Source organism: Martes martes (genome assembly GCF_963455335.1).
Source record: "Martes martes genome assembly, chromosome: 4".
Classification (NCBI taxonomy): Eukaryota; Metazoa; Chordata; class Mammalia; order Carnivora; family Mustelidae; genus Martes; species Martes martes.
This window is the reverse complement of record NC_137891.1, coordinates 159825575-159851435: the sequence shown is the minus strand read 5'-3', so window position 1 is coordinate 159851435 and position 25861 is coordinate 159825575. Positions and strand designations below refer to the sequence as shown.

The 25861-nt window shown below is 59.7% G+C and overlaps 1 protein-coding gene across 1 annotated transcript; it reads left to right on the top strand.

Moving 5' to 3' along the window:
• Positions 1-3162: 3162 nt before the first annotated feature.
• FOXO6 (forkhead box O6) lies at positions 3163-22650 on the top strand (the record flags this gene model as incomplete). Its single annotated transcript, XM_080802249.1, has 2 exons — positions 3163-3576; positions 21391-22650. The coding sequence occupies 2 exons, from the start codon at positions 3163-3165 to the stop codon at positions 22648-22650; spliced, it is 1674 nt and encodes a 557-aa protein (XP_080658375.1).
• Positions 22651-25861: the final 3211 nt, after the last annotated feature.

Here is a 25861-nt window from a genome sequence, read left to right as displayed (position 1 = left end):
TGAGCAGGAGCAAATGTGGGAGTGGTAAGAAGGGTATATGAGAGAGCAAGTGTGGGGGAGGGGAGCAGAGTGTGAGAGCCCTGGGGCCAAGGGAACCCTCAAGAGGGTTTGGGGTCACAAGGGAAGGGACATGCACTCGTGTGTGTGAGTAAGCCAGTGTGCACCAGTGGATGTGTGCATGTGCGCGGTGTGAGCAGCGGGGCCAGTGTGGACTGGGAGGGGTGGGAAGGGAAGACGTGCTGGAGAACCAGCAAAGGTCATAAAAACAGCTAGCATTTATTGAGCACTTACTCTGAGCCGGGTGCTGACATGTATGGGCTGACTGAATTCTTTACATCTCCCACAACGTCAGTGCTGTGATGATACTCATTTATAGATCAGGAAACGGTGGCTTTGCGTAGTTAAGTAACTTGCCCCTAGTCTTAATCGCTACGTTATACTGCCTCGTAATGAATGTGTGAGGAGCGGCCAAGCTGTGAGTAAAGAACAAGTGTCTGTATTGTTGGTAAGTGTGAGTTTGAGCGTGTGTGCACTCAAGGCTGAGTGTGCCAGACATGGGATCCAGAGGAGCGTCCCGGCAGCAGCTGTGGACACTGGGCGGGGCAGGGGCCTGAGCAGAGCCTGAGTCAGCCTCCGTGGCGTCTCTGCCAATCTGACTTCCCAACCCTGCAGGGACAGCCTGTGCCAGGGCCCCCAGCTAAGGGATCCTCCCAGCTCTGGTATGGCCCCCAGCAGGCCCCTGGCTCACATGACGGGCTGGGCCACGGCTGGAGACTGGCAAGAGGCCTGGGTGGCTTCCAGGGTACCTGGGGGGCTGCCCTCAGTGTGGGCTCCCCAGGCAGACAGGGCATATGAGAAGTGTGGGAGGGGGTCCAGCAGTCATTTCAGGCCCCTTGTGACTCTAAACAGAACCACCTGGAGGGTGTGTGTATGTATGCAGAGTGGGGGCAGCCCGTGGTTCCCATGCCCATCCCTGCCTTTGGGATGTGACTCAGGCAGATGCCATGCCAGACATTTGCAAGCTGGGCCTACTTTCACCCTGGGGGGCAGGATGAGGAGGGGCCCCTCCAGCCCTGCCCCCACCGTCACCCTTGGCCCTACTCCTTAGGACCTAAGCTGGAAGGAAGGAATTTTTGAGAGCCAGCTGTGTCCTATGATGGATCTGGCCCCAGACTGCCCAGAGAAAGAGGAAAGCTGCTGTCTCCAGCCCGGTCTCCAACCTGTCCAGATGTGGTACCCCCCGGGCTGGAGAGTTTGGAATTCTGGTCCTGGAAAGTTACATCCCCACTCTAGGCTTCTGTATCCTGACTGGCAAAAGAGAAATAATATACTAAAGGGACATAAGTGACATAAGGTGTTGCTGGCAGAGCAGCAAGTGGTGGGGGCAAGCAAGTAACAGAGATAGTGGTGGGAGTTGGGGCTAGAGAAGGTGTCAGGATGAACTGATATTAAGTTGAGCTTTGAGGAATGGGAGAATCTCCCATGAGGGTCCCGAGGAGGGGAAAGGGCAGTCCAGGCAGAGGGGCAAAGGCTGGCAGGTGGAGTTGTGGCTGAAAACCTAGCCCAGGACTCTGTGGGATGAGATCATGGGCTGCCTAGCTTCTCAGACAGCCTCTCCTTCCTGAGGCCATATGATGATCCCATCAACATCTGAGTCTTCCACTAGCCTGTGCAGTAGGGACCTCATCTGTCTCTGTCACCTGCCACTCTTGTTGCAGTGGTCCGAACAGTGCCTCGTGCATTAAAGGTCCTCAATAAGTATCTGTTAAATAAATGAGAAGTTTCTCCCCAAACAGGATGAACTCTGGGGCAAGAGCTTGTTCAACAGCCGCTGCAAAAGCCTCCCTGAGCTTATGAAACTGGTCTGTAAAGTGTGGTCCTGGGTGCATCACCGGGGAACTTGTTAGAAACGCAAAGTCTTGAGCCCCAACCCAGACTTACTGGGCTGGGGCCCAGCAATGTTTTAACAAGCTCTCCGGGTTGATTCTGTTACACGTTAAACTTTAAGAACCAAGGCTCTAAAACTATGTCCACAGGTCCCCTAAGAGCCCATGAAGAACCCATCTGCAGATGGAGAAGCTGCAGTTGTGGCCAATGGGGCCCCAAACTCTGATATTCTTGATCCCTTCCCTTTCCCCAGCCCAGTCCAGGGCACAAAGGAGAGCTGGATCATCTGCCCTATCAGCTTTCAAAGATTGGAAACCAAGGGGTCTAGAATCAGGGGGCGGGACACGCCCCCCTCGGGAGTGGTAGGCGGAGCCAAATGCTCTGAGCCCCGCCCCTTCCCCGTTGCCCCGGGAAACCCCGGGTTGTAACAATAACCCGCTGACGCGCTTCTGGGAGGGATCCTGCCGAGTCCGTGGGCGGGACAGCTCGGCTGCGAACCAATGAGAGAGATCGGGCCCCGCCCCCGCATCCCCCTCCCCCAGCGCCGAGCAGGGGGCGGGGTCGCTCCCGCCTCTCCTCCCCTGCTCCGTAGGCGGCGCTGTTGCGCGCGGGGGCTGTGGCGGGGTCGCCCGGAGCAGGGAGCCCCGCGCCCCAGCCCCCAGCCCGCAGGCGGGGCACCCGGGCAGGCGGAGGATTCCGTGGCCGCGGGCGGGCACGCCCCGCCCCCTCCCGCGCCGGGCCCGCCCCCTCCCCGTCCCCCGCCCATCCCGAGGTGCAGCCGGCGCTGAGCGCGGCAGGCGCGGGAGCTGGCGCTGGAGCCGGAGCGGCGGCGGCGGCGGCATTCACGGGGCGGCGGCGGCGGCGGCGGCGCGGGCTCCGGCACGGGCTCGGGCTCCGGCATGGTGCAATCCGGCCTCGTCCCGGGAGAGCGGGGCCCGCGCGCGGGGCCGGCGCCGGGGGAGCGGCGGCAGCGACGGTGGCGGTGGTGGCTGCAGGCGCAAGCAGGCGGCAGGTGCTAGAAGCGGAGCTGGGCGAGGTGTGTGCCCGCCGGGCTCCGGGGCCGCCGCTCCCTCGCTGCCCCCATCTTTCCCTCCCTTCGGGATTCCCAGCGCGTCCAGCCCCCTGTCTCCGCGTCCCGGCCCATGGCGCTCCGCGGTTGAGCCGGCGCCGCCAGGGACCCCTCCCGCGGGCCTCCCCGGGGCGCGCAGATCCCGGAGCCGCCCGCCCACCCTCCGCGGAGTCTCCCTCCCCTCCTCGCCCGAGCCGGGCGGGACCATGGCTGCGAAGCTGCGAGCGCATCAGGTGGACGTGGACCCGGACTTCGCGCCGCAGAGCCGGCCGCGCTCGTGTACCTGGCCCCTGCCGCAGCCCGACTTGGCCGGCGACGAGGACGGAGCGCTGGGTTCAGGGGTGCCAGAGGGCGCCGAGGACTGCGGGCCGGAGCGCCGGGCGACGGCCCCGGCGATGGCCCCAGCGCCGCCGCTGGGCGCGGAGGTCGGACCGCTGCGGAAAGCGAAGAGCTCCCGGCGGAACGCGTGGGGGAACCTGTCCTACGCCGACCTCATCACCAAAGCCATCGAGAGCGCCCCGGACAAGCGACTCACGCTCTCTCAGATCTACGACTGGATGGTCCGTTACGTGCCCTACTTCAAGGATAAAGGCGACAGCAACAGCTCGGCCGGCTGGAAGGTGGGAGCGTCCGGCTGGGGAGGGGGCTGGGGTCGCCGGCTAGGGCTTCCTGGGGCTGCGAGGTGCGTGCGGCGAGCCGTCGGGAGGGAGGCCCTGGGGCACCCCTAGGGGTCACAGAGTGTGTGCCTGGGGAGTGGGGCCGGCCCGCAGACAGGCGGGGGCGTGCTGGGAGCAGCTGTGTGCGTGCTCTGGATGCAGGGTGGGAGGTCTGGTGAGGTGACAAGGGACTGCCACTTTGAGGCACCCCCGAGGGACACCCCCACCCTGTCCAAGGCGGCATGGCAGAGGAACCGGGCGGGAGACCTCGGATATTAGGGACCCCCTCTGAGCCCCAGCGAGTTTGCTTTGTGTGTTACTCCTGTTTTACCCTCTTCACCGGGGCACCCTCCTGAAAGAGCTGGAATAATGGCCTGGGGCCAGTGCCTGCCTTCTCCCCACATCTTTCCCACTACCTTCCCTGGAGCTGGCCCCAGGGCAAGGAGTGCAACCCTGAACCCTTCTTCCTGTGGTGCCAAGAGTTCACCCTAGGGCACCAGCCAGCCTGGGGTGGGGAACTGGTCAGGTGACCTGGAATCTGAGTTCTCCATGGGGCAGCTGCTGTCCCCCTTTCCCTGGATCAGCATGGTGGGCTGGGGATGACCTCTGCCGGTGTGAAGGCAGGGTATTGAGGGCTGGGGATCTGTCCCTTCCCACCCTAGGCTGTCTGGCTTCCATTTCCCTGGCTTTTTGAGCCCAGATGCATTTGGGGGGAGGGGAGGGGCAGGGGCACCCTAGGGAGGCCTCAGTGCCATCCAGTGGAAAGGGGGGAGCCATCTTGGGAGAGGACAAGGGCTTGACTGGATTGTGGCCTCCAGACCCTCCTCTGACCATCTTGTTGGGGAATGGGGATAGTCGATGCCTTTGCAGGAGGAGGAGGAGGAGGTTTGGGGGAGAGGGAGGGGTCTGTGCCTAGGGCCTGGGAGCTGTTAGGCTTCCTGTGGGAGAGGGGTCTCTGCAAGGGAGTCATGCCTACATGGAGGGAGGGAGCAGTGCCTGGTAGTGGCTGCAGACAGGTCAGCGGAAGGAGGGGTGCCAGAGGAGGAGGGGAGACTGGTGGACATGAGCAGCTCTGGTCACCCAGTGGTTTGCATTGTAGGGGCCACAGCACTCTGACCTGGGGGCCCATGGCTCTCAGGCTTCATGCTGGCATCTTTTCTGGCTCTCTCTGGCCACTATGGGGTGGAAGTACAGGTTGGAGGAGCACCCGTGATCTCCCATCTTCTTGGGTTCAGCTCCCATGAGAACACTTACTCCTCCTAAGTGGGTACTGCCCTTGGGATTTGCTCCCACCCCCGTCCCTGTCCCCACACACTCTCCCACCTTTCACTTCTCCCTGTAGATATATTTCTTGTCTTCAAAGAGCACAAGTTCAGATGCCTCCTCCAGGAAGCCTTCCCTGACCCTTTTTAGCTAGCTAAGGACTTCCTCTTGCCTGGTCCTCTCCTTGCCTGTGATAGGGCTCAGTCTTTTGTGTCCTGTCTCATTTCCCTCCCCACCCAACCATTAGAAGACAGTGGCAGTGGCAGAGCAGTCTCCGTGCCCATGGCACCCAGCATAGAGCCTGGCACCGAGGAGCCATGGGTGAATGTCTGGTGAGAGTGTGAAGGAACGGATGGCTGGTGCAGAGGGTGCAGAGGCTGGGGAGGGTGCTGTGAGCCAGAGTAAGCCAGGAGGGCTTCCTGTAGGGGGTGGAGCCCCACTTGAGCTTGAGGGACCAAAAATGGTGGGGGAAGATGGCAAGAGAACACGTAAGACCAGAAGCTGAGGGAGAACTGCCGTTCATGAGGGTCTCAGGGCCAAGCCAGGGCATCCAGGGGCTGCTAGGGGCCTGGTGTCAGACACCTTCAGGCATCTGAGCCAGGTGTCTCCTTAATGCTCTCAGCAGTTCCTGAGGTAGGTTTCACTGTCACTGTTCACAAAGCTGGGCACTGAGGCACAGAGTGGAGGAGTGAACTGCCCAAGGTCACACAGTCAGTAGATGGGAGAGCTGGACTCTAATCCAGGTGTGTCTCCCTCCAAGGCCCCACACAGCCTCTGGAATAGTATCCTGCTGGTACGGGGTGTGGGAGGGGGACACAGACAGCTTTTGAGCAGGGGCAGGTCTAAATCCTAGAATGTGACCGGGAACGTGCTTGGAGATAATTTAGTCCCTGGACTTCATTTCTCGGACAACAGGGAGCCTGAGGCCCCAGAAGGGGATGGAACTCCTCAGGTTGTTGGTGAGCGGGAGGTGCCGGGCGATGCCCACCCCCTCCACCCCCCCCCCAACTCCCCGTCTCCTGCCTGCCCCTTGGAGGTGGTTTCCACTGAAACACGCTGCTGGGGACACACTGGTTCTCCCTGCACCTGGCTCAGGAAGGAAGGTACCCTGGCAGGCTGGTCCTGGGCTGGGGCATGGGAGAGGGAGACTGAGGCTTGGGCTCCTGACCCAGGGCCTGGCTGAGACCACCCAGACACTGGAGCAGCGCTGTTCAGAAGGACCTCTGGCCTTTCCCATTCTACCCCACCCCCCATCCTTTTTCTCCTCTCATTCCTACCCCTGCCCCCATTCCCATTCAGTCCCTCCAGAGAACTGGTGGAGGGACCAGCCCCAGCCCCAGCCAGCCCGTGCTTTAGCAAAGGGTGTGGAGGCTGTGGTACACCTCTGGGGCCAGGGCTGGAGCTGGGGCTGGGGCTGGGGCCCATTGTTCCTTCTTCCCTCCCCTCCCCCACATAAGGGTGGACCTGAATCCCTGGGATATACCGAGAGAGCTCTGTGTTAGAGGGAGGGTGGGGGACCAAAAGGGAAGGCATCAGACCTGCCTTCAGGAGGCATCAGGGCTCCACACCCAGGCTGTGTGTTTTACAGCCAGGAAGGGCCCGAGGTGGGGGCAGAGGTACAGGGAAGGCGGGTTAGATCCCCTGGGAGTCCAGGCAAACCCTCCCAGAGAAGGTGGCACTTGATCTGGGCTGTCTTCATTGGGGGCCGAATGTGTGAGAAAGTCTCTCAAGGGATGTTGACTGGAGACTCAAGGGCAAGGAGGCAGAACTGTAGATGAGAGGGTTGGGCGGCTCCTAGGAATGGCAGGGAGGTGGCATGGGAAAGGGAGTGGGCCAGATCAGGAAGGGCCCAGGTGCTTGGCTTTTGCCCTGTGGTCCCACCTGGGACTCAGGGAGGTAGTCAGAGGTGCTGCTGATGGGAACAGGAGGAGGCCAGATCAGCAGGTGCAGGACCCCCAACAGCCTCAAACCTGCCGAGAGGCTGGCCTTGGTGCTGGGAACTCCACCGCCAAAGAGGCTGCTAGTGTTTCTCTCAGGACAGAGGGTCTCCAGGCCCTGGATGAGGGCTGGGACGGGAGGTTCCCCTCCCTCTTTGGTGTCCTAAAAGTGTGGAGGTCAGACATCCAGGTAGAGCCTCCCACTTCCTCCCAGATGCTCCAGCCCCACCTTGCCTAGCAACAAGACTCCTCCAGGAAGCCTTCCAGACTGCTCTGGGTCCTGGTGCTCCTTCCACTTAGCGCCCCTGGAGTTGTTCTGCCTGCTTTTGTGTTTCCTGGCTGCCAGCTCCCCTGGGAGCTCCCAGGCCAGGCCTGGGCACCTCCCATTCCTGTCCCCAGGCTTGATGGGGGAGGAGCACAGTGGATGGGGACTTCCCTTCTCCCTCAGGGCCTGGAGCAGCTCTGTGGTTGGGGGATGGGATCAGGAGGGGTAGTGCTACCCCCATCTGGCCCAGGCTGGGCAGCAGGTCTTAGGTGGGGTGGAAGGAGGGACTGAGTCAGAGGCCAAGAGGAAGGTCCTCTGACAGCCAGGCTGAGCAGTGGCTGTGAGTGCAGAGGGCTCCCCCTTCTCTCCTCCCTCCAGCTTGCTCCAGCAGGGCTCCCTCCTCCTTCTTTGTCCTCCGGGGATCCCCAGCCCCAAGGGTTGGTGGGGGTGCGGGAGGAGGCGGTGTGAGCCCCGGTTGGGGGGTGTCCTCACCCCCCGCCGCGCACGAGCGGGGGGCTGGCAGCTGCCCGCCTCCTGGGCACGAGCCCGTGCCAGCCGCTCCTGGCACAGTTGCTGGCACGCCCGGCAGACTCCCACGGCCACCTGCTCACACCCACCCACGAGCGCTGGCGCGCTGCGGGCCCTTCCGGCTTCCCGGGCCTCCCGGCGCCCCTCCCCCGCCGCCCTGCTCCGGAGCCCCCACCCCAGTCCCCTTGCTCTCCGCCGGCCCCCCTCGCTCCTGCCAGCCAGCCCCAGGCCCGACCCCCTCCCTGCGCCACTTGGGGAGCGCCGGAGTCTGGGTCGCTGGGAGGCCCCTGGGGTAGCTGCTGGGGAGAAGGAGGGATGGGGAGGTAGGCAGACAGACAGACGGACAGACAGGGTGAGGGCCCCGCCTGCCACCTGGCGCCGCTCCAGCGGGACGATGGCGGGCAGCGCCGTGCCAGGCGGTAATTGCAGACAGACTAATTTAAAGAGATGAGACGGTTATTTTTAACTCGTGTTAAGGTAATGAACGGCGCGGGGGGTTTGCGGGTTCGAAAGTTCAGCACCCCCCAGCCCTCACTTTCTGTGGGTTGGGGGCCCCCCTCTCTGCACACCCAGAGGACTTCAGCTTCAGGACTGACTGGAGTTGGGGGTTTCTGGCAGGGCCTGGAGGGCTAGAGGGCCTGGAAAGAGGCGCCCCCTAGCCCAGCGCAGATCCCTTCACATCCTGGCCACCATGTTTGGTTGGGGGTGTGTGTGTGTATCCGGAGTGGAGAAGTGACTTGCCCTGGGGTCACAGCCTTAGGAAGTGTCTGCCCTGAGAATCGGACCCCCCTCTGACCCCAAAACTCAAACTTTTTCTGTGCCACTGCGGCTGGAGGAGAGGGCTTGTGTTTGGGTTTTGAAAGGGCGCAGGCGTGTTCCTTGCAATCCAGAGTCTTATCTTCAAGTGGCAGCTGGTGGTGGCCACCACGCGGGGTCTTGGGGGCTGTGGAAGCCCCTCTGTTTGGGTCTTGTGAGGGGCAAGGCAGTGGTGGTCATGAACTGGGTGTGGCTATAAAGTTCTAGGATATAGGTGTACTGGCTATAACCAGGGGAGCCCCATTTTCCCCTCACTGTCTCCCTTACCTTGTGGACAGCTCACCAGCAGCCCCTCCCTATTTGCAGCCTGTGAGCCTGCCTCCCAACTAGGGGGTGGGTACCTGGGAGACAGGTCATGCATTGGGGCTCACTTCTTCTACCTCCAAATCCGACTTCGCGTCTCTAGGGAAGTGGGGAGTCATGGAACCCAACACTACCTTGCACTCCTCCTTGCCCAGCTCAGTCCCCTTCTCACACACCCTAGTGACTGAGTGCACTGGCCTCTGGGACTGCCCATTCTGTTGCCAGACAGGTCTTAAAAGTTGTTAGCACTTCCTTCCTTCTCCCTGGCAGCAGTCCAACCCCCTGGAGCCGTGCTCCTCTCCTGGTGTGTTGGTTCAGCTGTTTGGGTCCGCTGGAGTTGCAGAGTCCAAAGCCTTTGAGGGTGGACAGAGCTCCCACAGAGCTCCCCTAAGGGAGCCTGATCCGGTGTGTGTGAAATGGAGCAAACTCTTTCCCATTCTGATCCCTGATGTTCTCATCGGTGTCCAAAGGGCCTTAACTGGATCCCTGGTTCTTTGAAGTCTGTGACCGACCAACACTCTGGTTCAAGGAGCTGTGAGGGCTTAGTTGGGACCCAGGGCACAATGTACTGATGGGACTTCTCAGGGGTGCAAGCATGTGATTACAGGTGTGGATGGACTTGAACTTGGGACTTGTGCTTGGGGATGCCTACTCTGACCACTACTCTGGCAATACCCAGGTGGCAAATGGACTTTGGACACAATAAAGAGAGTGCTCATGGCAGTCTCAGTGGGCCCCCAGAGCAGACAGATGGGGGGTACAGGGTGTTGGGTGGGCACTAACTAAGGCTCTGGGGCCTGAGTAGGGTGCTCAGGGGGACAGCTGGATCTGGAGCGGCCCCCCCTTCCTCCTGGCACCCTGGTTACCATGGAAACCAACTCCTGTTTGGGAGGGTTTGGCTGTTTGCTGCCTCTCCCACCCCCCAACCCATATGTGGAGGTGGGAGGGGGGCCAGGTGGCGTGTGGGGGAGGGGCCTCCCACACCCTCCCCCTGGGGCTCCCTCTTTGCAGAGAAACCTCTCTGGTCTCTGAGGGGGGTGCCTCTTGTGGGAAGGGGAACCAGAATTTAGAGAATTAACGTCTGGGTGCTAGGCCTTTGGGCACTTCACATACGTTCTCTTTTTATATCCTCCCTGGACCCTGCCAGATATGTGTTAATAGCCCCATTTTGCAGTCAAGGAAATGGAGGCCAAGAAGGGTAAAGTCACTGGACCAGGGCAGCATAGCCAGGACGAGGCTGAGCCTGATTTAGACGCAAACCTCTCTGTCCCCTGTTTCTCCCAGCGCTGTGCGGTCTCAGCCCTACGCACACCAGCCCTCCTGCCCCAAGGCTCTCTCATGTTCCAGAACCCTCTGGGGCTCCTCAGTGCCCCCCTGGGAGCCAGCCAGGCTTGGACAGCTCTATATGGCCTTGGCCGGGCCCTCCCCTCCCTCCTGCTTTCCCTGCTGCCTGTGATCTCAGGGACACTGTGCTTTGCCACCTTTACACCTCGCATGCCCTGCCTTTGTCAGATGCTCATTGAGGCAGCTCCTGACTCTTGGACTGACCCCTTGGGCCACCCCTCAGAAACTGGACTGGGTGCTCAGGTGGATTGAATACAGGCCCACCTCCCAGGTGATTCTGGAACCCACCACATCTCTCCAAGAATTCCTGCCTATTTTCAGATCCTTCATTGTTGGCAAAACTGGTTGATGATCAGAGTCACCTAGAAGCTTTTAAATAAGAGTTTTCCAGTTCCCATCTCAGATCCTCTTTATCAGACCCTCAGAGGGTCTGATTTTAATAGGTGTGTCTACTGATGGACCTAGATTCTGAGCCAATGCCTTCGTGGTGGTGTCCCAGACTCCTGATTGTCCCTCCCTTCTGCTCCCAGTGTAGGCCAGCTTCTTCTCTAAGTAGGCTGCCCTGGTGGAGCCCCTTCCCCTCCTCCTCACTCTTTTTGGGTCCTCCAGAGAATTATAGGCCATGCAGTCGGCTTCAACACCGGATTCCCCAGCCCCAACACCGTCACCCTCCTGTCTCGGGGGGTGTGCTGTATAGAACACAGCTGGAGAGGATGGAGCCTGCAGCTGGGGCAGATGCCCTCTGCCACTGAGGGCTTTTGGCTGCAGGAGGATTCGTTGTGGCATAAAGACTCAGCAAGCATCTGGAACTGGCCCAGTAAGGACCTGAAAATCACAGCCCCTCTTCTCAGATAGCTCCCTATTAGTCCAGCGCAGTGCTATCCCTACAGGATCCCGTCCGGGGGACCTCACTTGGCATGACACTCAAGGCCTTGGCCTCCTGCTCCCAGTCATTTTCTCCAGCCACATCACTCCACTCTTCTGACCCTTGAATCAGCCCCACTGAACTATGCTAGCCCAGGATTCAGCCGCCGGGTGCCCTTATACACCTGCTTTCTTCTAACTCTTGCGGCACCCTGTGAAGCCGCTACTGTGACTTTCCCTGTTTTAGGAGGAAACTAAGGCTGGAGAAGGAAAGTGGCTTTTACTGTATCCTGCTGTAAGTGACAGAAATAAAACTCCCGGGGCTAACTCTTCCCTAGCCCAGTGTTCAGGCCAGGCCAATCCAAGCTCACACACACATACCCCTCACTCCCTGCCAGGCCTTCTCCCCCCGCCCCGCCACCGCCCACTGCCCCCCATTCCCATCATTGTCTCTCTGCTCTGTCTTTGAGTTTGGCCCTGAGCCTTCCAGTCTTGGGGTGGGGTGGGGGGAGGAATGGCTCCAGGGGCACATGGCTCCCTCTCTCACACAGAGCTGCCCAAGGGCAAGGCCAGACCAATGTGCTGTGGTGTTCGCTGCCTCCTTCCTCACCTCATCTGCAGGTCCAAGGCTGATGACAGCTTTCTCCGTTCACTTTAGTCCAGGCTTACACCTGTCAGCCACCCACTACAGTACTGCTGAGAGGAACCAAACTGGCTCCCTGACCTTGAGTGACCCACAGGTCAAGCTGGGGAGATAAGATGAGGACTCCTGAATTGGATTTGGGGATGAAGATTGCTCAGGGTCATGAGGGAAGGCCAAATAATGGGTATTTGGAGGTGTGGGGGAGGGGATCCAGACAAAGGAGGTCAAGCCCTCAGGACTCTTTAGGAGCCCATGGGGTCCGGTTCTGTTGATCAGAGCACAGCAGAACTTGAGGCTGGGGAAGCAAGCAGGGGACTGAAGGGAATGGTCTTGAGGACCAGGCCAGGGAGCTGGCACTCCAAGCTGGGGGATGATCTAGGCAGAAAAATCATTCCGAAGTGGTGTGGACAGGGGGCAAGACTAGCTTGGGCACCCTGTGTGGGCCTGGCACTGGGGTACAAGGGAGAAGGTGTGTAGAGGGTAGAGGTCCAGAGAGTCTGATAAGCAGGCCTGAGGTGCAATGCAGCACCCTTTGGGACCTGAGGGATGTTAGAGGTGAGACTGTGGTGCGGTTAGGAGTCCGGGAGGCAGAAGGGAGGAGCTAGAATGGCCGCTCACCATCTGTGTGGCCTTGGGCAACTGAGCCTGTTTTCTCCTCTACAAAATGGGATGATAATAGGACTTATGCCCAAGCTTTGTGGTAAGAATTACAGGAGAGATACATATAAGGTCCCCAAGAAATCCTAGCAAACATCCTTACTGTTGTACATTGCTCTGGGAGAGGAAAGGAAGCCTTCCCCACTGCTGTGTGGGGTGGGGATCCTGGGCCCTGATCCTTAAGAGACACTGACTCGTGTTAGTGTGTGTGTGTGTGTGTGTGTGTGTGTGTGTGTGTGTGTTTTGGGCGCCAGTGGTCCTTCCTCTAAGGCCTCCCGTTCTGTCCCTGAGGTGTCAGCTCTTCAGGATGTCCAAGCTTCCACCTGCCCCTAGCTTGACCCACTGTTCTCTTGCCTACAGAGTCTTCCTCCTGGCCATGGGAGGCTAGCAGGCAGGTTTTAGGCTCTGTATTTTCACAGATGAAGGCAGTGGTTTGCTCAAGGTCGCCCTTGAACCCAGGGCTGCCTGCCCCTGGATGAGGTCTCCCCTTTGTCCACTGGGAGGCTGTGTGACCTTGGATATGGCCCTTCCCTCTCTGGCTCTGAGTCCCATCTAGAGATCCGAATTCCCCTCCCCCAACACTGGGAAGCCTTGCAGCCTCCTCCACCCTGTCTGTCCCCTCCCCCTGTCCTCTGCTGGCCTTGCCTTCTCTGTAACCTGAGCTGGGGCTGTGGGGGAAGGGGGCTCGCCCTCTGCCAGAGGCACCTGCCAGCTGAGCAGATGTGAGGGGATGGAGGCCCCCCTCCCCCCAGGGGATCTCAAGCTCTTAGCGCAGCTAGGCTGGGGCTGGGGCTGGGGCACGCGGGCACTCAGCACACCCAGCCCTGGCCTCTGGCCTCTACACCCAGAGCTTACCCCGAGCACTTGTCCATTTTTCAGGGGACATTCATGCTCCAACATGTCCTGCAAGGACCTCTCAGAATCCAGAAGACAGATGGCAGATGAGGGCGGGTGCCCCGGTCTGGGTGGACTGCCTGGGGATCCTGGAGCCCCTTGGCATAGGGACAGAGGGCCAAGGGCAGCCCCTGGGGGCGAGGCCAGTGTCTGTGCGGGTGGCCATGCCCCTGGGAGAGCAGATGGTTCTCTTGGCGCCATGCCCATTCTGCCTCTTTTCCCCCCCAGGAGCCAGCCTACAGGGCTGGGGCACAGCTGCTGGGCCCTCCCCAGAGCTGGGCCCAGGGCAGGGCGGGGTGAGGTCACCGCAGCTGCTCCCAGGGCCTGGGGCAGGGGTGTAGGGAGGTGATGCTTGCAGAGGGAAGGACAGGGCTCCCACTGAGGAGTGATAGGGAGGGCCCTGGATGGCTTTGCACTGAGGGATCCCCGTTAATCTTGGATGAAGGAGGAAAGAGTCTTTGGAGGACTTGATGAGCCAGTGCGGACTGCCCCACCCCTACTCCTACCCCAGGCCCACCCCTGGAGCTTCTGTCTGGCCTGGGCTCCTCCTTTGAGGCATCTCAAGGTGGGAGGCAGGGCAAGGGCCCTGAGTGTGAATTCCTTCCCACATCACCACTTCCACCACGTGACCTTGGGCAGCCCCATTCATCTTTTGGAGCCTCAGTTTCTCCTCAGTAAAATCAGTAAAATTGGCACACTACACTAACGCAGAGGATTGTTAAAAAGACAGTGAGATTTCAAGTGTGGTGCCAGCACGGTGCACCGCACATAATGAATGTTCAGTAAACGGTAGTTTCTTGCCTTCCTTCCTTGCCTGAATTCTCCCGAGGAGTCTGGAAGCGCTGAGGAAAAGCAGGGAGGTGGCAGAGGCACCAGGAACTGGAGGGAAAGGCAGGAGGGAGAAGGCGAAGCTCTGGCCTGAGGTTTTGCTGAACAGAAAGGGCAGAGAATTGCTAGGCCAGAGAGGCTCACGGCTGCCGAGCGCTCCGTGGCATGTGTGGACTAACCGTGAGCCGGGAGTTGCCCTGCGAAGTTCAAGTGGGGAGGCCAGCATGTGCCCAGTTGTCCTCAGGTCTGGGGTGATATTTCTGCCATGGCACTGAGGTGGGAGCTACTACCTTTGGGACTTGCAGAGGGAAATAGAAAGATGACACAGAGCCCGCATTGCCGCAACAGCAGGAGCTGGTCAAGCAGAGAGGGAAGGAAGGGCAGTGGGAGCCGAGTGTGCAGAGGCCTGTCTGTATAAGACAGTGTAAGACATCCAGGGTGGCTGGAGCCCTGGTGGGCAGAAAGGGAATGGGAGTGATAGGCCATACAGCCTCGGAGGGTTCTTGTGTGGGCGGGCAAGGCCAGCTTCTTGAGACAGGCGCTGGGCTGAACCTCGGAGAGTGATGGAACCTGGAGGGGCGTCGGTACCTGGCTTTGGGATTGGGCGGATGGGTACAGGTCCTAGGACTGAACTGACAGGGTCCTGGAATTCCCCAGATGTCCGGAAGGCCAGGAGGTTGCACAGGACTTGTGGTGGGTGGGGACACACAAGACTTGGGTCTCCTGTCTCTGATGAAAGCCAGGAAGCTTGGGCTTGAGAACCCCGGGAGCAGGGGTGGGGGGGGCTCCCCCGCCCCCCGCATTGAGGTGGGCGGGACCATGTCCCCTGCCACTTTGGGGGAGGGGGTAGGAAGAGCTCTGGCTTTGGAGCCCAACCGCTCTGAGACCCGGACCTGGCTCCAGGATTGCCCAGCTTTGTGGCCTTAGGTGTCACTGAACTCTCCTGAGCCCACTTTCCCCTCTTTGGACAAGAGTGGCCCCTGTTTGCACGACGGCTACCAGGACTGCATCTAAAGAACCTAGTCTGGGTCTGGCATGTGGGAGGTGGTGCCCTTCTCCCACCTTGGTATTTGAAGCACACCCCAAGTGGTGTGCTCGGGCTGGCTTGCCTTGGCTCAGAAGGGCCCGTCCTGCACACTTCTTTCCAGTTCTGTACTCAGTGATGTCATGCTAGCAGCTTAAAAATTGGCTGCGATGGGAGTATCCAGGCCACAGAAATCAGCCAAAGTTGCAAATCAAATCAGGTGGGATCTTTTCCCTGCTGGGGAGCTGGAGGCAATCAATCCTGGGGGCCCTTTTGCCCCCTAGAGGGGACAGAATGGAAAGTGGGGTCATGGTGGGGCACTGGCTGGGCCGGGCAGTGCAGAACTCCTGAGTCCATGGGCCCTTTCCGTGTGGGCGGATATGGGTCCGAGTCATAGTGTCAGGCAGCCCTCTGTAGGCAGGGGACTGGACTGGTGAGACCACTCTTGTCTCCACATTCTTCCCCCACCCTCCCCACCCCCTGCGCTGGGGGCTCTGGCAGGCTCTGGCTCCGAGAAGGGTGAGTTATCAGAGAATGGAGCTGTGCAAGGAGGAGAAATGAGGTTGTAGTGGAAGATAAACGAGGTTGTACTGTCAGGGAATGAGGTGGTACTCGGAGGCAAGGTGAGGCTGCATTATGAGATAGATGGGCTTGTCCTGTCTGGGGATGAAGAGGACTTGTAGGAGAGATGACGTCCCGCTGGACCGGGCGGGTTGCCCCGGCAGAGAACACAGCCCACCGCAGGCAGAAGGAGAGACTCGGACTTGGAGGATAAATGAGGGTGTCCTGCTGGATGGATGAGGGGGCCCGTCAGGTGAATGGAGTGCTGTTAGCAAATGAGGTTGTACTTGCTGGATAAATGGGACTGGGGTGCTGGATAAATGGGGCTGTGCTGTCAGAGGAATGCATTACTACTCGTGGGCGAAGGGTGTCCTGGGAATAAATGAGGGCATCCTGCTGGATGGATGAGCTGCCAGCACCAGGTGGGTCAGACCCTGTCCGTGTGGGGGGACACCCGCAGCACAGCTGAGGTGGTTCTCTTCCCGCTGGGGCTCCTGGTGTGTCTTCTGGCCCCGGTGGGACAGGCTCTCTGAGACCTCGGCCCCAGCAAGCCCCAGATGACTCAAGTCTGTCTGGGCAGCAGAGGGAGGTGGGAGGGGCTCTGGAGGGAGGGAGCAAGGGCACGGTCACCCCCTGAGGCCGTCCCTCATTTCTCACGGAAGCCCTGACCCTCCTCTGTGCTTCCCTCTGTGGATCAGGCTGTTCCTGACTTGTTCCACCCATGCTTGTCTCTCATTCTGCCTGTGTTCCCTTCTCTCTGCCCAGTTTCCTTTAATTCTCCCTGCAACACAGTATTGCCCCCTCCACTCTCTCTCGCTCATTCATTCATTCAACGAACATTTACTAAATGCCTGGTATGCTTCAAACACACAGGGTACGGTCAACACATAGGTTATCGACAAAAATCCCTCCTGAAACGTATATTCTAATGTGAGGGGCAACAGACAATAAATAATAAATACAGACTATAAATAAATTATATATTTATATATAACTTACATAGTAATTGTTTAATGTATGCATATGAACTCTCTATTAATTAAGAAAGTGATTACTGCTCTAGAAAAATTGAGTGCAGGTCGGGGGGTCAGGAAATGGCAGAGAGGAGGAGCAAAGGGTTAGAGTGGTCACGACGGGCCTCGTGGCAAAAGATTCTATCTGCACGTGGACTTGAAAGAGATGAGAGATGGATGGGGGTATCTGGGCGAACAGTTTCCCCTTGAGACAGAGGCCCCAGGGCGGGACCGTGCCTAGCAGTTTCAAGGAACAGGAGGAAGGAATCGAGCAGATCAGGCTTAGGGGAGGAGACCAAGAGGTCATGGAGGCTCTTGTGGGTTATGGCAAGGCTGTCATTCTTTACTCTGAGATGGGGGGCATCAGAGCGTTCTGGGCAGGCCTGGATGTGATCCAGGTTATTTGGTGGGTGGGACTGCTGGGTGGGAGACGGCTGCAGGGAAGCAAGGGTGGAAGCAGTTAGGTCTTTGAGGACACAGAGGTTCAAGGCCTGTTGCACCAGAGTTGCACAGTTCGTGGGGTGTTGGGAGCCCAAACTGGAATCCAGATCCAACACCAGAGCCCATGCACTTTCCCCTGCACCAGCTCCTTTCCCGGGTGGGTGAGGCCCCGGGGGCCCAGGCTCTCTATCCCCGGTTCCAAGGGAGATGGGATGGGCGTGGATGCAGTCGACTGTGCCTTCCCTCTGCCCTGAGATGGCCTCCCTCCTGAATCAGGGAGGCCCGACCTCCCTGTTAACCTGCCCCAGGCCTGCGTGGAGGTGTGGGAGGCGGGAGGCCCCAGAAGCTGGGCCCAGCTCCGGGCACAGGGGAGCCTGGGCATGCCGGGGCTGTGGCTGTGGTGGCGGGTTGCTAGGCGACTCTAAGAGGGAGCCCTGGTTACTGCTGCCTGGCAGAGGCGTCTCCCTCCTCTGCCTCCCTCACCTCCTCCGTGGCCTCTGGCCTCCAAGGAGGCCCTGTGGGTGAGCTGTGATCTGTGCTTGCCTCTGGATCTTGGCTGGGAGCTCTGAGTGGTACCAGGTGGCTGGGCTCCGAGGAGCCAGACTGGGCTTCAGGGCCTGGACTGCCCTCAGGGGCCACAGCCCAGGTACACAGCTGGTGCCCAGCCTGGCTGCACAGACAAAGGCCTAGGTCCTTAGCCAGCTCTGGGCTCCCTCTCCAGGTGACCCTGGGCAAGGTGTGCCAGACCTCCAGACGTCCCATCCACAGCCCCTTCCACCTGGCCTGCAGCATCCGTCCACCGGGGGCTGGTTTTCTGCGAGAGTGCCAGGGGCGTGAGCCAGTCCTGCTCCCTGATGGCTTGAGTCTGGAACACTCCTTTTTGCATTAGATTCCATTTGCAAAGAGTTCTACTATTAAAAAAAAAAAGTTTGGGACGCCTGGGTGGCTCAGTCAGTGAAGCGTCTGCCTTCGGCTCAGGTCTTGATCCCAGGGTCCTGGGATGGAGCCCAGCATCATGGGGCTCCTTGCTCATCCCTCTCCCTCTGCCCCTCCCCCCTGCTGGTGCTCTCTCTCCCTGTCTCTCAAATAAATAAATAAAAATCTTAAAAAAAAAAGTTTGAAAACCTGTGGACTGGATGAGTTCAAGAACTTACAGTGTCAGATTGAAAAGGTCATGGAGTACAGCTGGCACATCTCATCAGTACCCAAGCGGGGAGACAGGCCTGGAGAGACGAACAGGCCTGCCCAGGTGAAGCTTGGTGGGGTGAGAAGAGCACCGAGCCAGGGTCAGGAGGCCTGTGCTCGAACCCCCTCTCTGCTACCAGGTCCTGGGTGACCTTGGGCAAGTCCACCCTACTTTCTGGGTCAGACCAACAGTGGTTTCAGGCTGGGGGCTCCGGGTCCCAGGGGTACCTGGCCAGGCAGGGAACGGAGTGGGGAAGAGTGCAAACCTTCACAGGCCCAGAGTGGGCTCTCTTGGTACAAATCATGGAAAACATGGAAAAACATGAAAAACATGATTTGTCTATTCAGAAAACTCAGATGCATTTTTGCAACGCAAAATCCCCCTGAATGCTAAAAACGAAGCACAAGACATAATAGGAAATTTTGACCTTGAGGCATGCCCCCAGGCTTCCTATGCTGCCAGCTTCTAGGGATAGTTTACATGGAAAGTTTGAGAAGCACCAAGAGTCCTGGCTTCCTAAGATTCTTTGGAAATTCCCTGACTCTGTTCTTGCTGTGGTGGAATGTGATGTCCTTTGGACTCCGAGTGAGAGGAACCTGAAATCAGTACCTGCCTCTGCCATCTGAACGGTGGGACTGGCAGCTTACTGAACCACTCTGAGCCTCACTCTCCTCATCTGGAGACAGGGCTCACTATCCCCAAGTTGTATGGAGCTGGAGAGAATACGTGAGATCAAAGACTTATGACACCTCGGGCTGAACAAGCAGGAACTGAGTGGGTGCTAACACTTGGTGACGTCCTTCCTCCCCCCAGCCCCACCCCCAGCCCGCAGAACCAGGCTGGCACACAGTGACACTGCTAAAGAGGTGTTGCCTGACCCACCTCCAGCTGGAGAAGCTGGGAGGCGGAGCCTCCGCAAAGCCAGACAGCCCGCTGGGGGAGAACTGAGGCCCCTGAGGCCTCTGAACACAGGTGTGCAGGAGGGGCTGGGGAGCCAGGTGCAAGGGCAGGAGTGGGAAGGGGGTATCTCCTGGAGGGAGCACCACTCCCTGGGGGTCTGGCTCCCCTCTTCGCGGGGGCCCCAGGAGAAGCCAGGCAGGGCAACGCTGGGAGGAGCCTTGGAGCTGTCACCTCCCCAGACCAGAAAGTGTCAGCCATAGGGAGGGGGCGGGGTGCCTGAACAGTCAGGGCAGTACCTGGAGCTGGGAGTGTGAGGGAGGCAGCAGGAAGGACCCCTCCTCCTGGAGACCGATGGGAAGGAGGCAGGAGGGAGGGCCCTCACTGGTCAGTGGTTATGGAGCTGGGCAGACAAATAGGATAGGAGTAGGTCCATGAGCTGGGTTAGGTCTGGGGTGCTATCTGGCATTTGCTGCCTGTGGGACTCTGGGCAAATTACATCATGCCTCCGGGCCTCTGTTCCCTGGTGCAGTGAGACGGGGTAATGCCAGCTTCCCAGACGGCTGGTGCCTAGCGCAGTTATACCCAGGACATGGTATCAAGGAGGCAGAGAAAAAGCAGGTCCGGGGGGTGATCTCGAAGTGTGGTCTTCTGGCCAGAGTGAGGTCTTTAACCAGGGTTTAGGAGCACCCCGTACAGTCACCAAACACGTGCCTGCACACATTGCCTCACACAGTGATCTAACAGCTTTCTGGGGTGATTACTGAATGGGGCCCATTTTGGTCAGAGGCATTCACTGAGGCACTGAGGCTCAAGGAGATTGAGTCAAGAGCCCTGGCAGGTTGTGGGAGCTGTGCCCTGCCACCCCTCCCCACCTTCTTGGCAAAAGTGCGCTGTGATGTGCGGAGCGCTAGAGACTGGCAGGGCAGAAATTTAGAAGAGAATGTGTGCATGGGTGGCAGGGAACCGTAGCAGCCTAGATTCCCAGCAAGCCCCTCAGAGCACATCCATCAGCCATGGGGGACCTCAGACCCCACCTGTGCTCAGTGCCCACCTTCAGGCCAGCCCAGCTCTCCCGCCTGCCCTCCCTTCCTGACCACCTGGAGTAGAGGAGCTCTGCCCCCAAGGCCATTTCTGGTAGAAGCTTCACAAAGTCACCACACATCAGGTGGCCTGATCCCCATTTCCAACAAGAAGACCAGGACTCAGAGAGGTCAGGTGGCTTGCCCAGGGAGGTACTGAACGACAGCGGAAGGCACTGGGCTGCCCTGGGCAAGCCACCTGACCTCTCTGAGTCCTGGTCTTCTTGTTGGAAATGGGGATCAGGCCACCTGATGTGTGGTGACTTTGTGAAGCTTCTACCAGAAATGGCCTTGGGGGCAGAGCTCCTCTACTCCAGGTGGTCAGGAAGGGAGGGCAGGCGGGAGAGCTGGGCTGGCCTGAAGGTGGGCACTGAGCACAGGTGGGGTCTGAGGTCCCCCATGGCTGATGGATGTGCTCTGAGGGGCTTGCTGGGAATCTAGGCTGCTACGGTTCCCAGGAGCTCAGGAGAGTTGGGGGAAATTTCAGAAGAGTTCCGGGCCTCTACCCACCTTAGGGACCCCCAGCCTTTTCTGCTACCCCTGGCCAGGCCCTCCCAGTAAAGGGTTAACAGTCTTCTCTACCTGCAGTTGCATTTTAAAGACACGAAATTAAAGCAGGTAATTTATTCTCCCCACACACGAAAGAGCAATTAGTTCTAAACAGGGCTTAATCAGTCACCGCGAGATTGATTTCTGGAGCCCTGGGTTTTCGGGCTCCTGGCGCCATGCCAGGCTGGGGAGGGAGGGGGCAGACAAATGAGCCACGCGGCGGCATGAGCCCTTACATAATCTGCTGGGGGGCCCTGGCAGCCTGGCTAGCCCCAGGCGGGGCTTGGCTGAGCTGGGGAGAGGGGGCCTTGCTGTAGTTCCTTAAGAGTAGCCCTCAGGCTTCTGCCAGGCCTCCTGGGGAGAGGCCGGCCCAAAGCTCTAGCCCCTCCCTCTGGGCAGTGTGTGTCTGGGGGGAAGGGGTGCGGGGGGCAGGGAAGAGTGGTGCAGTTCTGGGGTAGAAGGTGGGTCTTCCTGTCCAACCTGGTACTTAACACCTGTTCTCCCCCTCTTTACCCCACTCACCCTTCATCATTTCTGTTTCCCCCCATTGCCCCTTCTGGACCTTCTCCTTCCTCTTCTCTCACCTTTTTATTCCCCCCCTCCTCTTTCCATCACTTCCTCCTCTTTTCTAATGGCCTCCTCGCTTCCCACTCCCCCACCCATGTCCTTGTCTCTGACCACAGAACTCCATCCGGCATAACCTGTCGCTGCACACCCGTTTCATCCGCGTGCAGAATGAGGGCACGGGCAAGAGCTCCTGGTGGATGCTGAACCCCGAGGGCGGGAAGACAGGCAAGACCCCTCGGCGGCGGGCCGTGTCCATGGACAACGGGGCCAAGTTCCTGCGCATCAAAGGCAAGGCGAGCAAGAAGAAGCAGCTGCAGGCACCTGAGCGAAGCCCCGATGACAGTCCCCCGGGCGCGCCAGCCCCGGGGCCCGTGCCTGCCGCGGCCAAGTGGGCCACCAGCCCGGCCTCGCATGCCAGCGACGACTACGAGGCGTGGGCCGACTTCCGCGGCGGCGGGAGACCCCTGCTCGGGGAGGCGGCCGAATTGGAGGACGACGAGGCCCTGGAGGCCCTGGCACCGTCGTCGCCGCTCATGTACCCGAGCCCCGCGAGCGCGCTGTCGCCCGCGCTAGGAGCGCGCTGCCCCGGGGAGCTGCCCCGCCTGGCCGAGCTGGGGGGCCCGCTGGGCCTGCACGGCGGCGGCGCGGGGCTGCCCGAGGCCCTGCTGGACGGCGCGCAGGACGCGTACGGGCCTCGGGCCCGGGCGGGGACGCCCGCCTACTTTGGCGGCTGCAAGAGCGGCGCCTATGGCGGGGGCGGGGGCTTCGGGCCGCCGGCGCTGGGCGCGCTGCGCCGCCTGCCCATGCAGACCATCCAGGAGAACAAGCAGGCCAGCTTCGCGCCAGCCGCCGCGCCCTTCCGCCCGGGGGCGCTACCCGCGCTGCTGCCGCCGCCACCCGCACCCAGGCCCGGCCCGGTGCTGGGCGCGCCGGGGGAGCTGGCGCTGGCGGGCGCGGCCGCTGCCTACCCCGGCAAGGGCGCGGCCCCGTACGCGCCGCCGGTGCCCTCGCGCAGTGCCTTAGCCCACCCCATCAGCCTTATGACGCTGCCCGGCGAGGCGGGCGCCGCGGGCCTGGCGCCGCCGAGCCACGCGGCCGCCTTCGGGGCCCCGCCCGGGGGCCTCCTGCTGGACGCGCTGCCGGGGCCGTACGCGGCGGCCGCCGCCGGGCCGCTGGGGGCCGCGCCCGACCGCTTCCCCGCCGACCTGGACCTCGACATGTTCAGCGGGAGCCTCGAGTGCGACGTCGAGTCCATCATCCTCAACGACTTCATGGACAGCGACGAAATGGACTTCAACTTCGACTCTGCCCTGCCTCCGCCGCCGCCCGGCCTGGCCGGGGCTCCGCCCCCCAACCAGAGCTGGGTGCCGGGCTGAGGGCCGCCTCCCGCGCCCCCGGCGCCCCGCCCCGCCCCCAAGGGGCTTCTGTCTTCCCGTCCTGATTCCCTGGGCCCCATCCCCGATTCCAGCTCCACGGGAGGATCCGGGAGACAGCCCCAGGCCTGCTAGAGACGTCCCTCAGAGGCTGACCGCTGGAGGGAAGTGGTAGGGCGGGGCTGGGGTGCCTGCCATTCCTGCTCCAACTCCTGAGACCCGCTCCTCCTGCCCCCCTGGGCAGGAGGCCTGGGGGAATTTCAGGCCGGGTGGGAGTAGGGAGGAGCCAGGTGGGCTGCGGTGGTCGGGGATTCTAACCAGGATGTGTGGCATGGGGCTGGGGGCGTCTCCGAAACTTCGAGTTGCAGAGGCCCTTGCCGCTGTGGATCATCCACCCCAAACTCCGGATCTGATTCCCGACTGACACCTTCCCACTGGTCTTAGCCTTACCCACCCCAAGCCAGGAACCCCCTCCCGGAACCACACCTACCTGTTGGCTGTTCACCCTGAGCTGTTTTCCTTCAGCCCTAAACCCCCCATAGAGCCCTCAATCCCATGGTTCAGCCCCTCCTCCCTATCCTGGCAGGCCCTAGCTCCTCCTCTCCTCTCAGGTTGGAGTTAATCCCCGTTTCCACTCCCCCCCCCCAGTACTGGTCTCAGCCTCTCCAGCAGGCCTCAGCTCCGGATCTACCCCCAAACTGACACCCCTTTTTCTCCGTTCCAGTCCTGCCTCCTCTCCCGTATTTATAAGTGTCCGGTCGGGGCGGGCTATGGGCGCGGCGTCCCCGGCGCATATCGTAGGCAGTGTACCGTGGCCGTGCCGTCAGCGTGTGCGTGTGCGTGTGTGCCGTGTCGAGGCCGTGTAGAGTGCATTGTACAGCATATTTTCATGAATAAAATTGTTTTAAATATTTCCCGTGCCTTGGGGTAGCAGGGGTGGTGGTGGTGACCGAGGAGGGTCATTGGCAGGGATCGTAGGGTGTCCCTGTGCCTGCGTCCCTATTGTGGCTTTGTGTCTGAGTCTCTGTCGGCATTCCCTGATGCCTGTCTGCTCACACACATTGGTTAAGCGCCTACTGAGTTCTGGACGCTGGCGATGTGCCCGTGTGGAGTTCTGCACCTGTTTCTGTGAGCATATGCATTGCAGGAAGTTTCTGGTTTGCGGGAAATTCTGTCCTGAATACATAAGCCTCAGAGGTTGGGAGAGATGGCACAGATATTCACTGAGAACCTGCTAGTGTCAGGTCCTGCATTAGGTATGATTTTCATTCCCATCGTACAGATGAGAAAACAGGGTCAGAAAGGGAAAATGGCTTGGGACGGCAGGGCGGGATAATGGAAGGGAGACCTTGGAAGGCACACAGACTTCTCTTTGAATCCATTCCCTGCCACTTGCTAGCTCTATGCCCATGCACAAGTTTTCAATGTCTTACTTTCCTGGTCTAGGCCACAGGGTAGTAGCACCCATTGCATGGATTTGTGCTGAGGAGTAAAAAAGAAAAGGTATGTGAACTGCTCGGCCCTGCACTCATTCATTCATCCATGGAAGATTCTGTGAGCACCTTTAAGTGCCAAGGTCTTGTACCAAGCATTGGGGCTGCCAGGGAGAACAACAGAGGCACAACCTCTGCCTTCAAGGAACTTAGAGGCTCATGGGGGACACAGGTGGATAAACAGGCAATTATGGATCAGAGCTGTAATGAATGGAGGAGCCCGGCTGCTAGGAGAATGAATGACATGCCACACCCTTCCCAGGGAAGGTACCTGGAGGGGTTGCTGTCTCAGCTGAGTCTTGAAGGGTGAATTGGCATTGGGAGGCGGAGGGATTCAGAAAGCGAAGAAATGGCATTGTTAAAGGCCCAGAGTCAAGATTGTGTGGGTTCCAGAACCAAAAGCAGTTTAGTGTGGCCAGAGCAAAGAGACTGGAGAGATTACCGATGATGGGGAGGCAAATGGACCAGAAGGGGGAGAGGGTCAGTGGCCAGGCCAGAGGTGTTGGAGGTGATTCAAACAGGGAGGGGTTAGGGAGGGCAGTGGGGCTGGAGGGGAGAGGATGAATTCCCATGTATTTTAGAGATAGAATCACTGGGATGAGGGGGTGAGGGAGGGAAGAATCAGGTGATGCCTGGTTTCTAGTTGGGCACCTGGATGGGCAGCGCCATTCCCTGAGCAGGGGAGCCTCGAGGTGGAAGGAGCCCTGGGGGAGATGGTACGCTTAGCCTCAGAGGGGCTCCATGTGAGTTAGGCTCCATGGAACCCTTGGGATTTTGGAGGGATATTCAGCAGTGTAGCTACTGTGTGAATGGCAGTCCCTGGCACTGGGCAGCATGGCAGCCTGGAGATGTCCAGCTGGATCATGGAGTCAGAAACCCTAGAGAGGGAAGTTAAAGAATCAGGAGCACCGAGGTTGTCATGAAGATGTTAGAGAGGCTTGGGGGATGGTGCTGAGTGGGAAGAGCTAGGCAACCCAAGTCTGCTCTGGTAAACACCTAAGAACACGTTGGCACAGGAAAAGGAACCCACTGGCTGAGAAAGAGCCACCAAAGGGAGAGGAGGAGGAAAACCAGAACACTGAGCTCTTAGCGTTTGTGAAAAGAGCGTGGTCCTGGAAATAAGGCCTAGTGCCTTTACTTTTTGGAGCCTCACTTTCCCGGTCTAGAAGCTGGGGCCGCAGCTACTGTCTCAGATCTGTTTTGAGGAGTGAACAAGATTGGAATTCTTCTGTGAGGTCACACATCTGAAAAGTGCCAGAGCCAAGGTTCTTGCCCAGACTGTGTACCTCCAATGCCCAGGCTTTTCCATAGCCCCCACTGCCTCTGGGGAGGTGGCTGTGAGCCGGGCAGCAAAGGAGCTTGGAGCCAGCAGGACGTATACAGGTCCTGGGCTAAGTGCTGGGAAGCCAGACCTCCCTGTGGGGTGTGGTAGCTGTCCTCACTGGGTGGGGAGCATATAGAGGCTGATGGACTATCCCCTGGGACAGATGCCCCAGCCCCACCCCACAAGCAGACTCCAGGACAGCCCAGCTGGGTCTGGGCTCCATATGGGTTGCAAAGCTGCCCCCACCCTAAGCTGATGGAGGGTGGGCTGCTTGTGTGCGTGTGCAGGTCTGTGTGTCCGTGTAGCGCCATATGCATCTGTCTGTGTGGGCCCGTGTGTGTGAGCCTGGGGAGGGGGGACAGCCTTGGTGATGGTTGGGGTCTCCCTGTCTGTGCAC